A 15,252-nucleotide genomic window follows, 5' to 3' on the forward strand; every position below is an offset into this window, starting at 1 on the left:
GTATAAAATACTCTATTGTGGCACAATATGATGGACTTCCATACGCTTTACTGAGGTAACTATACTAGTTAAGTTCTATATTGTTTAGGCTCCTAATTCCCGAGCGGTTTGATCATATTCCCAAAATCGAATACAGCATAGCTTTTGTGGTTTGGACCCTTGTAAAATATTAATAACGATATTCAAACAACTAATATTCAAGTTATTGCACGAAAACTGACGACACGGACGATAACAGTGCCATACCATATGAATTTCAGAAAGACCTTAAAAATAACCATTACCTAGTTCCTCAATATTTAACAATCTTTTACCTAGATTATACTATGACTATTCCAATGCATACTTGAGAGTTCAAGTATCAATTGAATCATCTCCCTTTTAAACAGCAAACATATTCAACAATTTTTAACTGAAAGTAGTATACTACAACTGCGTAAACGGTCATAGAAAAGTAAAATCCAGAGAGCGGATGTTTCCCTTCATAAGCAACGGGTTTAATTATCGGTACCTTGCACCATCCAACACATATGGTCCAAATTCTGCCTAACAATTCAAATGAAGTTAAGCTTACAGGGTAAATATTTGAATGGAAACATTGTGCACAGCCAAGGTATTTCCTATATACCCTGAATTGTTTTACTAACCAACCCTAAAACTTTTTTATTTTTTCTTTTAAAAAAGTACATTAGACAGAAAAGGAATTCAACTATAAACGTAAATGGCCTGACAGAAAAGCAGACCTCGACCAAGGGATTCCTATGTAACTACTTAGTTTTCAAAGGGTATAATAAGGGCATTTATCCATCATCGAATAGTAAGTATAATAACTCTGACCATGCACAAAATTGATTCTCAAAATAGAAGACTTCCACAAAGCCATTCAAAGAAAAACATTTCTAAAAACTATTGAAAAAAAAGATTCTTTGAAACCAAATACCTGTACTGAATTGTTTTTTTTTTTTATTATTCAAGAAATTGCAGTCTAATTACCATGTTCTGTGTAATTTCAAGGGAGTTTTCTCTATAGCTTCATGTACAATATTATTAATTACCAAGGAAAAAATAAAAAGTTTTACCTGAAATGTAATCCACTTACTATCTTGGTACCATGAAAATGCATCCCAACAGTTCAAAAACAGACCAAACTAATGGCATGTTTGTAGAATATGGTAATTATTTAAAACAGACTACAACAAACAATAAGTCAGATCTTTATTCAAATGAAGATTTTACATTTTTCCCTATGTAATGATGTTTTTTGAATATATTCAATAACATGTGAGAAGTATGCAAGATGTAAACAACAAACTATGAAGACTTGAAAACAAATTTATGCCTTTTCACAGAAGCAAATTATTTCAGCTTATAGCTATTTAACTTTAATATTGTCATGCTAATATTTTTTCTCTAATAAAACAATTGTTTCAAGTAGGAACCAATAATTTTAACATTTTTTTATCTCAATAATGTAAAAAATGACCATAAATTATGTTGACAACTCAGCATTAATTCAGGTAAGTAAGGAACTAAACCATTCCCTCCATGTTATCTTATACATTCATTTACAGACCAATACTTTGGGTGAAAATCATAAAGCACTATAACTAAGTATCTAAATATCAAAATAATATTAAATACACTATAATATATTAGAGGAACAAACTATAAAAATCTCCTTTCCATTAACATTTCATTAAGGTAACAACAGAGTTAATGCAATAATACTCCCTCACTGTAAAATTGGAAAATAGATAAGTCTTAGGTTTAAATAAAAAGAAAAAAAAATGCCATGGAAATTATGAAATCTCAGTTGAAGTAAAGTTGTACATGTATTTAATTGTTGAAGGTTAAGTTAATGGTGATTTGGGAATATTAAACAATACCTTGTTGTGGCCTATAATCCATCTATCTATACTACAGAAGTACATTTATTTCAGTAATCAGTTTCTGTTATATTTCCAACTAAAGCTACTGGAACATGATGTAATCATCATTTTATGTAAATATCGTTAGTTTTATTCTGAACTAAATGGCTATAAAATGTCCATTCAGAAAAGATAAAGAGAATGGAAACAGCCATGCTTTAACAATAATAACTGAAAATGTTTGGCATTAATCTTCCTTGATTACAGCACTTTTATTAACTTTATATACAATGGCTTAATTAGCCTTTAAACAAAAAAACATAAACATGCTTAAAAATCAACTAAAGCACAAAACAAAATCAAAGTTTTTAACTTTGGAAACTAATATTCAAGTTTTTATAATGTGAATATTAATTATTATATTAATAATTGAAAATTAATTTTTAAGCTCAGATCTAAAGGTATTATATCTGTTGTGGATAGATGTCCACTAATACCAAATTAGTCATATAATAAGACATTCTCAATAATATCCACAAATAACTAATACATGTAATAGTATTCTACTGTAAATGACATAAACAAAACAGAAAAAAAACAAACTTCCTAAATAATAAATTACTGAAAGATTATTTCAGGTACTGTTAATATCAATTTTTTACATCTGATAAAAATTCCATGTACATACATGTATTTCAAAACAAAAATACCTGTTAAATAGAACATTCACTGACACACATCTCAACACACACATAACACAATAGCAAGTTATCACAATTGATGGAATAATATTCTATGGCAAGTTTGGTATTAGGTTTTGAAACAAGATGACCATATCAAAGTCTTGGTAATACTGAAAAATGAAAATGTTACAACTAAATTTGTAAAATCTCATAATCTGGTAGCTCTTCTTGCAATTTCTATAACCAGAGTCAATTCTGTATATGATCATGGGTTCCATTCAATTCCCTCCGAAAGCATCTGGTTGGTTCTACCATTACTACCATTTTTTCCTCCAAGATACAATCTGCTAAAGTACTCATACTTATGATAAATTTAATAACATTTCCATAATTCAGATATTTCCAGAAATGAGACAACATCATTACTGAGAAGAAAAAAACATCTTTTCAACCATCTATATGACTAGAACACATTTTTATAGTTTTCTCATGAATGATGACAGTAAATATGATCACCTGAATAGTTTTCCCATCTGGAATGGTATTATTTTAACCATTTACAGTACAAAAACATACACAAGGTGCAAAATTAAATTTAAATTAAAAAAATATATATATATTTACTAAACAAAACAGTATCTCACAACTACAGGATAATACACAGCAAGAGAAAACAATCAGTTTTGAAATATGATAGAACTAACTGTCATTCTACTCTGATATTAATAGATATATAAAACTAATATTTAATAATATCAACAGCAAAGTTTGAAGACTTAAGTTTTGATTTACAGATAGTAGTTTGTATTTGTTACAGTGTTCTAGGGTTTTTCCATGAAAAAACAAAAACAAATAAAGATTAACTTTTCCTCAATTAAAGTCTGTTTTCTAAATTAAACAAATCCTTTAAAAAAAATCAAGATTTCTACATGCCAAAGGAAAGTGGAACATAATTTAAAAAAAAATTCCCACACCAAAACAGTGCTTGCCTCATATGTTGGAAAGTCGAATCCTAGTACACTGCTGACATAAGATAAAATTTGTATATCACCAGGCCTACTTTCACTGATAGATTCCAGAGAACAGTTTAAAGTCAATTATACTTATTGTAGAGTCTATAGAGATAAGCAGTTAAGTGGAGCATCAGGAAAAAAACTTACATAAATGCTTGCAACACATTGAAAATGCAATGTCATTCAAACACATAGGGAAGCAGAAAAAAGAGGTATTGTAATATGTTTCCTACAGAACAACTCTGGTACATTACAACAGCACCGTATGACCAGCTTGGTGAGCAAAATACAAAATGAAACAGAGATCACAAATGAAATCAAATGTTCAGCACTAACTTCAATCTCCCGGTGATCTGAATAGCTTCTTATTTCCCAAACAGTCCAATGCTTTTCGATGAATATTGCCTAAAATTTCCATCTGTAAAATGAAATTCAGAACAATATATCTGAATTCTAATTCTGATCTATAATATACTTGATTCTACAGATATATAGCTTATAAAACTTTTGTCATGCAACTGTAATAAATACTTTTACAGACAACAAGAGACAAATATGAACCTAAATAAATTATATTCATGTATCCAAATATATTAAAATAATAAACTTCTACAACACTACTGTAATTCAAGATACAGGAATGAGACAGAAAAAGAAAACAAATGAATAAAATGTGCTACTAAAATCCACCAAGATTATCTTTTCATGAAAAGTTTTTAAAAGAAAAGAAGAAAGGGGAACACAGGTGGCTAATTCATAGAATTTGAAGTAATATATTCCTAGCCAATAGTGAATTTAGATCACAGAATTGTAGTAGTATTGTAATTGAATGCAGATGCCCAAAGCAGTATTTGAGCCATTCCTATACTAGAGTCAGTCAGTTAGTCATTCAAACTAAGCTGGTAGTGAATAAAGCATTTCCATAGAGACAACTTAATCAAGAAACATAACTCCTTAACCTGTCATGTATCATACTAGTATATATCATCAAAAACTTAAATTAAATTCTTTACCAAAACAAAATTGCTTTTAAACTGCACAGGACATTGAAAGAAAACGGAGCTGAAGAACCAATTACTACACAGTATAGTAAATCTTAACGGATTAATTCTAAAAACATTGCAGCAAGACAAAATCAAAGGGAACTGGGCAGTTGTATTGGGGTACATCACAACGCATACTCATTTGATACTCAGGTCACTGAACTTCATATTTTAACACCAGCATGAAGTACTTACTCAATTTCCATTTTGAATTGAAAGAGTTAGCTATACATAAGCAATTAAAAGCTACTAGTACAAAGAAGTAGTCTTTATGAACTTTTCTGTAATTTAGATTTTTTTTCACACACTTTTAGTGTATTAAAATTGAACAACATAGGCTTAGCTAAACTGCAATAACTGATGAGGAATGATAGACAAGTCCTAAAAAATGCCCATCTTTTCTTGATGTTTTTTTTTAAATAAGTTCAGTGAACTTGATTGTTGTATGGAAAGATTTAAAATCTAAGTAACTTTTTTCCTGTTTGAATAATTTTGTATTTGTACAATGCGGTACTGTACTTTCAGGAAATAGAATAAGAACTGATTCTACATCTGAGTATCATTCTATGTCAAGCTAACAACTGTCTATTTATTTTTTTTGGTGTAAAAGGTTTAGGTATTGTGTTCCTCTTTATTTACCCCTACCATTCCTCATTTGAAATTTCATTTTAAAAACAATGTAGTTGTAGTTACAAAATCAAAACAAAGCAAGGTGAATTAAATGCCATTTAAGACATACTACAATCTATCCCATTGACCTTCATATCAAAATCATGGTTAAAAATAAAGACTACACCAATTAGAAGATAGAAAATCTTACATTACTGATACTATCGAGGCTTGGCATCAACCAAGTCAAGCTGCAAAATAAACAAAATATTCACTAAAATCATCTACATTGCATTTTTGCAAATGTATATTTTTATTTGGGAGTGAAACACACAAAATCAGAAATGTGACAAACCAGACTGAATTCTGTGATGTTATTGGGTGCATTAATCAACAAACCCACTAATAATTCCTTAATATATATTTTTAATTTAATCCACACAGTTTTATACAGAAACATTTTAAGAAAACTTTAATAGATTAAGACCACAATTCCTACCAGAAGGTCCAGCTGCTGCTGAAATTTTTCTATGTCCAAATATACAAAATGCATTAAAAGTATTGGTCCTACAATTGTTTTTTTTTTCTGAACTGATTAAGCATTCTACAGTATATGTATCTGGTTTGTTTACGTCTCTTTTAAGCTTCAAAGCTAAAATGAAAATAGAAAAATACAGAAAAAGCTTCCTGAAAATGTAAAAATTAAAAAAGGGGTAGGGGAGATTATCTATAGTTTAATAATTCTAAAAATGTATATGTTTATTACTACTTTGAATGTCTTGATTCTACTGAAAAAGTGTACTGTTAAATAAAATACAATTTTGAGGTAGATTATACCAAATAATAAAAGTATTAGAGAGGTAGTGTAGTGAAGAGGGGATCATAAGAGTGTTGCTTTGTGGTTACCTTTAACTGCTATATGGGTTGGGCTTGGAGCTAGAATTACACATACAAAACATTTCAGTTGCTAAACATTATAGACTAATTCTGTGTCTACTGTAATAAATATCATTTCTCCTGGGGTTTATGTTCCTTAATATTTAATGCTCACATTAATATCAAAGTATACTATAAACTGTAATTGTCTAGGATTGGAATTCATAAAGGTTACCTAAAGGGATTTGTTTGGTGGTTAGAAAGACTATACTGTTAACACTATTATTTCTGTTCTTAACCAGTATAGACTATGACAGTGGCCAAATATAACACATGTGGGCTTAACCAGTATACACTATCATAGTGGCCAAATATTACACATGTGGGCTTTACCAATATAGAATATGATAGTGGCCAAATATAACACATGTGGGCTTTTGAAACATTTTGGGAATTACATGTACTTGGTAATATAACTTGGAGGAAAATCTTGGTCATGTTATTACAATGCATTAAAAGTTACAAAAATGTTTCCAACAATAAATTCGTTTTCTGAAAAACATTTTGCTTACAGGATGAAAAACATTACTAGTTCCACTGTATTGTGATCTGTCTTTTATCATGTAAATGTACAAGTGTGAAGCATTTCATTTCTAAGCAATACATACTTTTAAAAACTTTGATAAATTGCCCTATTCAAGTAAACAGAAAACTGACCAAGACAAAAACAAGATAAGTATAAAGTTATCTTCTGGGGACAAATTATCTGTCCAAACACTAAATTTGTTAAACTGATGCTAGGTGGAATATCATGTCCAGATCAATTAATTACATAACTGCAACAAGTCACGCCAGCACCATCAAAGAACCATAACTACACAATGATCTAAATGAAAATGAATATCCTTCTTTCTTCAAGATGCCTTCAAAACTAAACATGAGTGATAATGTCTGTTGCAGGAATCTATCGCAAATCATGTACATTGGCTTTGGAACCAAATACCTGTACTAACTGTTCTTCATATTCATCTATGTTCCTCTTCATAATATCCATACATGGTCCTAGCAGACGTTCAAATGCTTGTACATCTAACACTGTAAAATGCAACATTCAAGGATTAATGACTGTGAGCATACAAACATACCACTACTCACCATATCGATGGAGGGGTCAATTTAAGGTTGAAGGTAAATTGATTGTGCAAATAAACAGTTTTGATTTATGATGGGAGGGGTTTTACTTATCAGCACAGCTAAATACTGTGACCTTACTTCATACAAAGTTCTCAACTTCTGTATAGTAGTCTGTAGAGAGTTGCAATGACAAGAAGCTTTGGTCATAAACTTCTGAAAACTAAGTTCAAAGGGGCAAAATACTCATGAAAATAAAAAAACAGCATTCCAATGTCCCCCGCAGAAAAAAAAAGTGTGGAAAACCTTTAATTCAAGTGCCATAACTTCTGTAAAAATCATTCATCCGTAACCAAAGTCGAACTTCATCTGTAAATTTTCATAGTAAGACTACATACAAATTATAAAATCAATAGGCGAAAGCATTACAAAAAAAGTGCAGAAAACTGTAAATTCACTGCAATTTTCCAAGGGCCATAACTTCTGTAAAAATTATTAAACAGTAACCAAAGTTGAACTTAATCTGTAACTCTTCATAATAAGGCCACATACCAAAAACAACCATATTTGGTACAAGCATTACAAACAAAAGTGCGGAAAACGCAGACAGAAGGACGGACGGACGCCTGTCAAGCAATGCCAAGTCCCCTCGCAACACGTCCTGGGGGAAAAAAACTGAAGGATCAAAATTTCAAGTAATATGCTTAACTACCTATTGCATCCATACTGCGTACTAGTACTAAGTTTCGTGAAATTCTGTTCTGTAATTTGAAAGAATCTGGGCTGACAAAAATGAACAGCAAATATAGTTTATATCATAATGTGTAAATGGACAATTTGGAAAAAAAAAAAAAATCTAACCATCAACAATATAATAGGCCATGACATCAAGAACAAGTGATAGCTTAAATTTGATCGGCTATATTCATGAGTTAAAGTTGGTATCTGACCAGAAGTTTGCATATTGCAAATACAAATTTTATTAGACCCTTATCACCATAAATTAAATTCAAAAATATATCAGATATACCAGTATATGTCTTTTAATTTCAGGCACTTCTCTTATTGAATTGCACTCATACAAAGCTGTTGCCTACTTGATAGTACTACATATAGGAATTATATCCATATATGCAGGTCTGTTTTATGTTCTATCAATTTTAATAATTTTGTACCTTGATATGCTATGAAGTACCAGTTCTCATTACAAACACACCATGAAAATGTGGTCTTCATAGAAATAAAGATTCAAGACAAGTTCAGAACTGTTTTCATAATCTAAATATAAAAATCTATATAAACCTTTATTGTGTTAAAGATTATTAAGCAATCTAAACATGTGATTAGAAGATTTAAAAAAAAAAAAAATCCTACAATACAAATATGGAGATATGTGGTAGTCTAGTGTAAAACATTCATCTGTCACAAAAGTTATCATATTTATTCTGACAGATCAGACATAACCTTAACTTTAATGTTGCTTGAGCCAAAATGGCCATAAAATTGTTTAGGGTAAGCACAAAAAGGGGAACATAGTGTAGCAGGAAAGAAACTTTTTTGGGGCCTATTTCTGAGACAAACACTAAGACTTATGTAATTTATAGACAATCATCATAAACTGAACAAACAGGAACATCTTTAAAAGCCATCTACATAATACCAAAATAACTCAAGAAAGATTAACTTGACTGTAATTGGAAAATGCCATCCAAGATTTGATTCATTTGTTTTTACAATATCTTCCTTTCTGATGCTGGAATGAGGAAAATTAGAAGCCTCATAAATATCACAAATGATCAAAATAAATGACGTACAAATAACATCAGAAGATGTATAGAAGATAATCTGTGTGGGCTTTATTAGGAAATTTACTCAGGGTTGTGTCTATAACTATAAACTTTTTAAATATCATTATTTCATTGAGGAATGTTCTTAGAAATCATAAAATTACCCCTGCTATATTTATACAGCTTTAATATCAATGATTCTCTACATCTGACATTAAAATTATACACCGCAGTTAGTTCTTATTAAATATTAGTAATTACTTGATAAATCCATAGAATCAACAGAACCAAGGAAGAAAAATGAAGCTATAAGAATTATACTAGAATTGTTCATGTCAACAAAGTAATCAATATCCCAGTACTCATCTAAATTCATCCTTCATGTCATCCACTAATCTAACAGAACTATAAAATCATGTTCTTTAGAAATTCTGAGAAAAGGATTTTATTTGACCTCTGACATCAACAACTAACATTGTCCTAGCTACATCATTAGATGTTCCCAGTCTTACAATTTTTTACATACAGAAAAATAACCAAAATCAATATAAAGAGATATCCTAATTTGTCACAACAAAAGGGTTCCAGTATATTCAGATTGTTTGTCATTAATCACTATAGGCTGACACCTATAATCAAATCATGAAAAACCTTGTCATATTATTCAATGCTAATTGAAGTTAACAAGCATTTTAGAAATCATGATTATGGTCAACAAGAATTTTTAAACAGCTAGGCTAAAGCTTATGCCGAACCTCTCCCCCTATTTTATAAACTCCCATATGACAAAACAAAATAAACAATATTCAAAAACAACTGCTTTGTAGTGAAGGACATTCCTCAAATGATTCTTATTTTTTTTTTGGCAAATTGACATTGATTAAAAGTAAACAGTGCTTTGGCAAAACAACATCATAATAATAGTTGTGGGAATTAATGATAGTGTTCTTCCTTATTATGTGTGGATTGCTTTTAAAATGCAACTCCTAAGGAAAATTCATTTGTCTCTACATTTGTTCTACTGTGATCCACTTGAGAAAGGAACCCTAGATTTTCAAGGGAGAGTCATTTAAGAACCTATCAATCTTACAGTTGAAGGAGAATTCAGTAAGAAAACTACTAATGGACACAAGTGTATCATGGCTTCTGATTTCATCAAGAGTCAGCATGTAATTCAATGATAATGTTGTCATCATTAATGCTTATGCAAAATTTTTTTTTAAAATTAACAGTTTTAAGGAACAACTGCATTTCATTATATTCAAAACTATTTAAAACTACAACTAATTAAGTTTACATATCTGAGAGTGTAAATATAAGACAATGTTAGTTTAATCAGCAGTACATTGAACATATTGTCTCCTTGCGAATTTTTTTTATTGGTTCAGATGTGAAATCCAATAAAACCAATACTAAATTTTCTTGTTCAACCAGGAATGTTGTAACATAAACTTGAATATAGTTGCCAAGTATAAGTAGAGTCAATAATGCAATAAATGGTCTTCGTTTAGTTCTTTCCAACTGCGATTTAAATCCATCATTAAAACATGTACATAACTTAGTAATACAACATTAACAAATATGAAAGTATGATTTAATCAAAAAGTTGGTGAAAAAAATGTGATAATTTTATTAAGTATATCATCCATAAAGTTCAAAACAGGTACATTTGCACTTCATTTTTCCACAGAATAATTGACATATTATATTAATTCAGACAATTTAGATTTGAGATTTGGATTATTTATGTAAATATTTCATAACTCTCTGATTCATGGAATAATTAACTTAATAAATTCAGACAATTTAGATTTGAGATTTGGATTATTCATGTGAATATTTCATAACTCTTTACAGATTCATAATCTTGATTATAATGATGATTAATATGAAATTTTGATAATTCAAGGTCATGGATGAAGATCCAAGTTCCTCCTGGGGAAAGACAAGATAAAGTTACAGAGATCAGAAACTTCCTGGTTTAAAGTAATTCATGAGGTGTATGAACAGGATAAATCCAACAACCTCACTGTATTTCACTGTGAAAGAAAAAACACTTGTCTAATACACCCATTATCCAAGATATCACATCCCAAACATAACCAAAGCTAAATTCTACACCCATTTCTGATACCAAATCAAGCAATCTTCCTCCTAATGAATGTAATACTGTATAGGAATTGTTGTTAGTAAAGTACATTTGTACCAATTCTTGAGGTTATGCTGAGCCATAGAATAAAATTCCAAACAAATGGTCTGAATTCCATTTTCCTCAATACCCCAAATTATAAAGCATTGATTATTTATACCTACCTGCTACTTTGACCTTTCCTACAGCATATACATTGGCAGCTCTTGGTTTATGTGTTACTAAGGCAAGTTCTGAAGGAAATAATGTAATAAGATACAGTACTTATACATCAAATGGAATAATACACTGAAATCTTACTGTTCTACTTAACTGATGAATAATATTCAAAATAAGTTTCAGAGCACACAAACCAAATTAGAATACCTCAACAAAAAAAATAAGTCTACTGCTTCATAAAATACCACCTTCTTTCAAATGTGATATCTAAAAATAGCTTGTTCCATTTACATAACAGATCTAGCTAAAATAAAGAAAATATGGGGGGAAATTTTAGGACATAATTTTCAGTCTCAGTAAAATAATTATTAGCATACATGTCTGTCTGTACAAATTTTGCAGTACTGTTACAAACCTCCAAAATATCCTCCTTTGGAATACCTCTTAACCTCTACTTCATCTCCATTAGGTTCAGCCTGAAATGAAAGATTCAATTTTTCCCCATTTTGCTTTGACTAATTTAAGCACTGATATATTCAATTAAACACTAAGTGTCTCAATAGAATACTAAAGCTAATTGCTCTTTCTTCTAAATATTACAAAAATTGAAAACAATGAAATATTAACTACTTTTAAAATACACATCATAAAGAATTAGTCCTCCAAGTGACAGACATGCTTTAACACAACCACAATGGGTAAGGAAGCTTCCAAAAATTCTGATGACCCAAATTTACCAGTATACATGTACCATTTTGCATCAACCAGATGTTATAGCACTCAAGCTGGGGTTTATAAATATTCACTTTATGATAAAACCTTTAAAGTTCATCAAAATAAAACCCCTTTTTTTCCTTGAAAACTTCAAAAATACAAAAATTAATATTATATGGCATATAATTTACTTGCCACCACTCCACAGTATTGTAGAACTGCCTAATTTTGGTCTTGTAATCTGATGCCTTATAACATTTATCACTTAAAAAAAAGCCAAACAACTGTAAATCTTTATACATAGAAACAGTTAGACCAAGGCCTTCAGAATGCAGTAAAAATTTTCTGAAAAAAAATAATACCCTCATTGAATATGGTTACCATGCAAAAATATGCTAAAATTTGCACACACAAAAAATAATGAAATTAGGCAGATTTCCTGCAAAATATTGTAATTTTTTTATTTCATGGCCTGAAACTACCAAACTCCTTCCTTGGAAAACACCTACTTCATACAGGCCTTACCAGTTAGATTTTTAGCTATTTCACTATTAATCCACCTATCAATTTAACATAGTAAAAAATTGCCTTACTTTCACTTTCACATTAAAGTCAAATAGTCACTAAAAAAAAAGCCTTTCACATTGGAATGTATGAAACATTGCAAAAAAGTCTACTTTTTCAGAAAATATCTCATCTGCAATAGAACTCCAAAGCAACCACCAGTTTCCAGTTTCCATTTATATTTCATTTTTCTTCCCTAGCAAAAGGTGCAAAACTCAACTAAACTGTGGATATCTGGCTACACCTTGAAATGTTAGATACTAAAACATTTTTTTTTTCTCAAAAAAAAAAAAAACTAAAACAGAAAGAGAAGATAACTCTACAAAGTGGAGACAATTCTTTGACTGAAAGGAGAAAAGATACTTGATGTAACAGTAAATGTGAAATATATCGATCTCTCTTACTACCAAACACTTCAAACAATTATAAGTACATATGTTCTCCAAAACAAGTATTAAACTTGATTCCTTTATCCATAACAAAACAGGCATAAATCTTTAACATTAATCACTATTTATTTACTATATATCTGCTTAGAATTTAAGATACCATTATATCTTTAAATGGCAAAAGAAACTTATCAAAGCATTATTTTCAACAATCCAATTATTCACACTTCATTTACAGAAAACTTATTTATGTGTTCAAATTTTAAATCCAGTTTTAATACACATTTAACAGAACATTTCAAAATGTTTCAGTGACTTCAAACTTAATGTCTTTGGAATAAAATGAACCCTTTAAACAAATATTTTTAATGTTACATACAACTAACTTGTATTTTATAACCTCAAGCTCAAGTACACAAAAAAGCCTAAATTTTATTAAAAAGATTTAGAGTTTTAAATTGAACTACCTTAACAACATCAAATATTTCTATGGAGTGGGTAATCTTGAACTCTACACTGTTCTTAATACTCATTGAAAGGGGGGGTTTAAATACACATAAGCATGCAAAATAACAATAAAATGTTGATTGAAAAATAAAAATGAAGAATTCCTGCATTGTGAAGATGAAACAGTTATCCTATATGTTGACTTATATAATAACCTTTCAAATGTTGATGAAGCTGACCCCATCATGTCTAGACTGCTTCCCCTACTGAGTATACTCCTGACCTGTATGGTCTAATACAGTTTCATCTTCAGGTTTAATGGTAGTTTTTGATCTAACTGATAAGTCAAATTGATAAATTTTACAAATGGATGTTTACACTCTCCAGAAAGAGGTAATAACCTAACAGTCAATTGGGAAAAGATAAGAAGTCATTAATTCTTTAGAACACAATTACATTATTTAATTCATTACAACCAATGACTTCATGGTAGCCAACAATATCAGCTCATTCAACATAAAATGGGCAAATACTATAGATTGCATTATTGAACTTCCAGTTTATGCACCATACCCACATTTTTTATGAGTTCAATGGGAAATAGGTATTAAACTGCGTAGAAATATATCCTTATGACCAAACACCATTTTCAGACTCAAAATTATCATTTCAGTACATTTTTAGCCTCAAGTAAAACTATACTCAGGCTAGATCATTCGAGTAAAGGATTTCAGTAAAACAGTCAGTATACATTGACAATAAGAGTGTATCCTCTCAGTTATGGTAGGCTGGTACTTTGGGACTCCAAAAAAGAACACCTCCAACCAAGATTAGAGCCATGAAGAATTTTCATTAGAAAACACTAGGACTTCTTTATTCTATTATATTCAGCTTCTATTTTGACTATAATCAGAACAAGATTGTTCAAAGTCATAGTCCTCCACCACTGGCGAAACAGCAAACATTTGAAAATTGCCATAGTCTCTTAACATCTAATAAAATGATGAATCTAAATGCCAGTGTAATGGGTATATCTAAACCACACCCAAAAGCAGTCTGCCCAGCAGTTTCCAAGGAGATATCTTTTCAAGGTTAAGTATTGCTGAGAAAATTTTAAAATAGTCCCAAATTTGGGAATCAAAATTCAGTTATAGTATGCACATCTACAATGCATAAATCTACTCATTACCAAATATGGAAGCAATCTGAGGAAATGCTTCCAAATGGTTTCCTAGTGTTATAGTATACAGTTATTAAATGAGTTGGATGCAATAGACCAGAATATTTGTCCTGAGGTACTGAGAATGATCAAGTTGGCCTCGCGCAATAGAACACTTGATCATTCTCAGTACCAAAGGACAAATGTTCTGGTCTATTGCATCCAACCCATTTAATAACTGTTTTATTACCTAATTTGTCTATGAGATATAATAAAGAATGGAAATGGGGAATATGTCAGAGACAACCATTCGACCAGGAATAGGAAATTGACCGCTCCATGTTAACGAATTGGCAGACGAGAGTCACATCTACGTTTTTACACACGAGTTTTTTGTGTGTGAATTCCAATTCAATGAAGGGCTTAAAAAAAGTTCAACCAACCAAAAGGTTTAGATAAAGGTCATTATGGGGTCAGTGCAATAGACTGCTCAAGGAGATTATTGCACTGTGCAATAGTACATCGACAGTGCAATAGATCGCCCTGTCCTGAATAAATTTTGAAAATAGAGAAAAATATGTGTATATTTAATAAACAAGATAAAACCTTATAATTAAGTAATAATTAAAAATAGTATAAGTCTCATGTCTCCTACAAAATT

The 15,252-nt window shown here is 30.3% G+C and overlaps 1 protein-coding gene across 5 annotated transcripts in view; it reads right to left on the reverse strand.

The window, feature by feature from the left end:
• Window positions 1-1,198: 1,198 nt before the first annotated feature.
• The window catches only part of LOC148627543 (cAMP-dependent protein kinase type II regulatory subunit-like), a 48,732-nt gene continuing 34,678 nt past the window's right edge, over window positions 1,199-15,252 (reverse strand). Inside the window, exons 11-15 of one of the 5 annotated variants that reach the window (XM_088574531.1) lie at window positions 11,734-11,794; window positions 11,324-11,392; window positions 7,096-7,187; window positions 5,428-5,467; window positions 1,199-3,982 (exon numbers count right to left, since the gene is read on the reverse strand). In XM_088574531.1, the coding sequence (XP_088430657.1) occupies window positions 5,438-5,467; window positions 7,096-7,187; window positions 11,324-11,392; window positions 11,734-11,794 (252 nt within the window). In that variant the 3' untranslated portion in view covers window positions 1,199-3,982; window positions 5,428-5,437. Of the gene's footprint in view, window positions 3,983-5,195; window positions 5,468-5,987; window positions 6,153-6,917; window positions 7,188-11,323; window positions 11,393-11,733; window positions 11,795-15,252 lie in introns of those variants that run through there. The other 4 variants (XM_088574513.1, XM_088574541.1, XM_088574551.1 and 1 more) reach the window with 4 other exon arrangements.

This window comes from Perna viridis, chromosome 1, assembly GCF_037379345.1.
Source record: "Perna viridis isolate PV_CMFRI_1.1 ecotype Kerala chromosome 1, ASM3737934v1, whole genome shotgun sequence".
In the NCBI taxonomy this organism is placed as follows: Eukaryota; Metazoa; Mollusca; class Bivalvia; order Mytilida; family Mytilidae; genus Perna; species Perna viridis.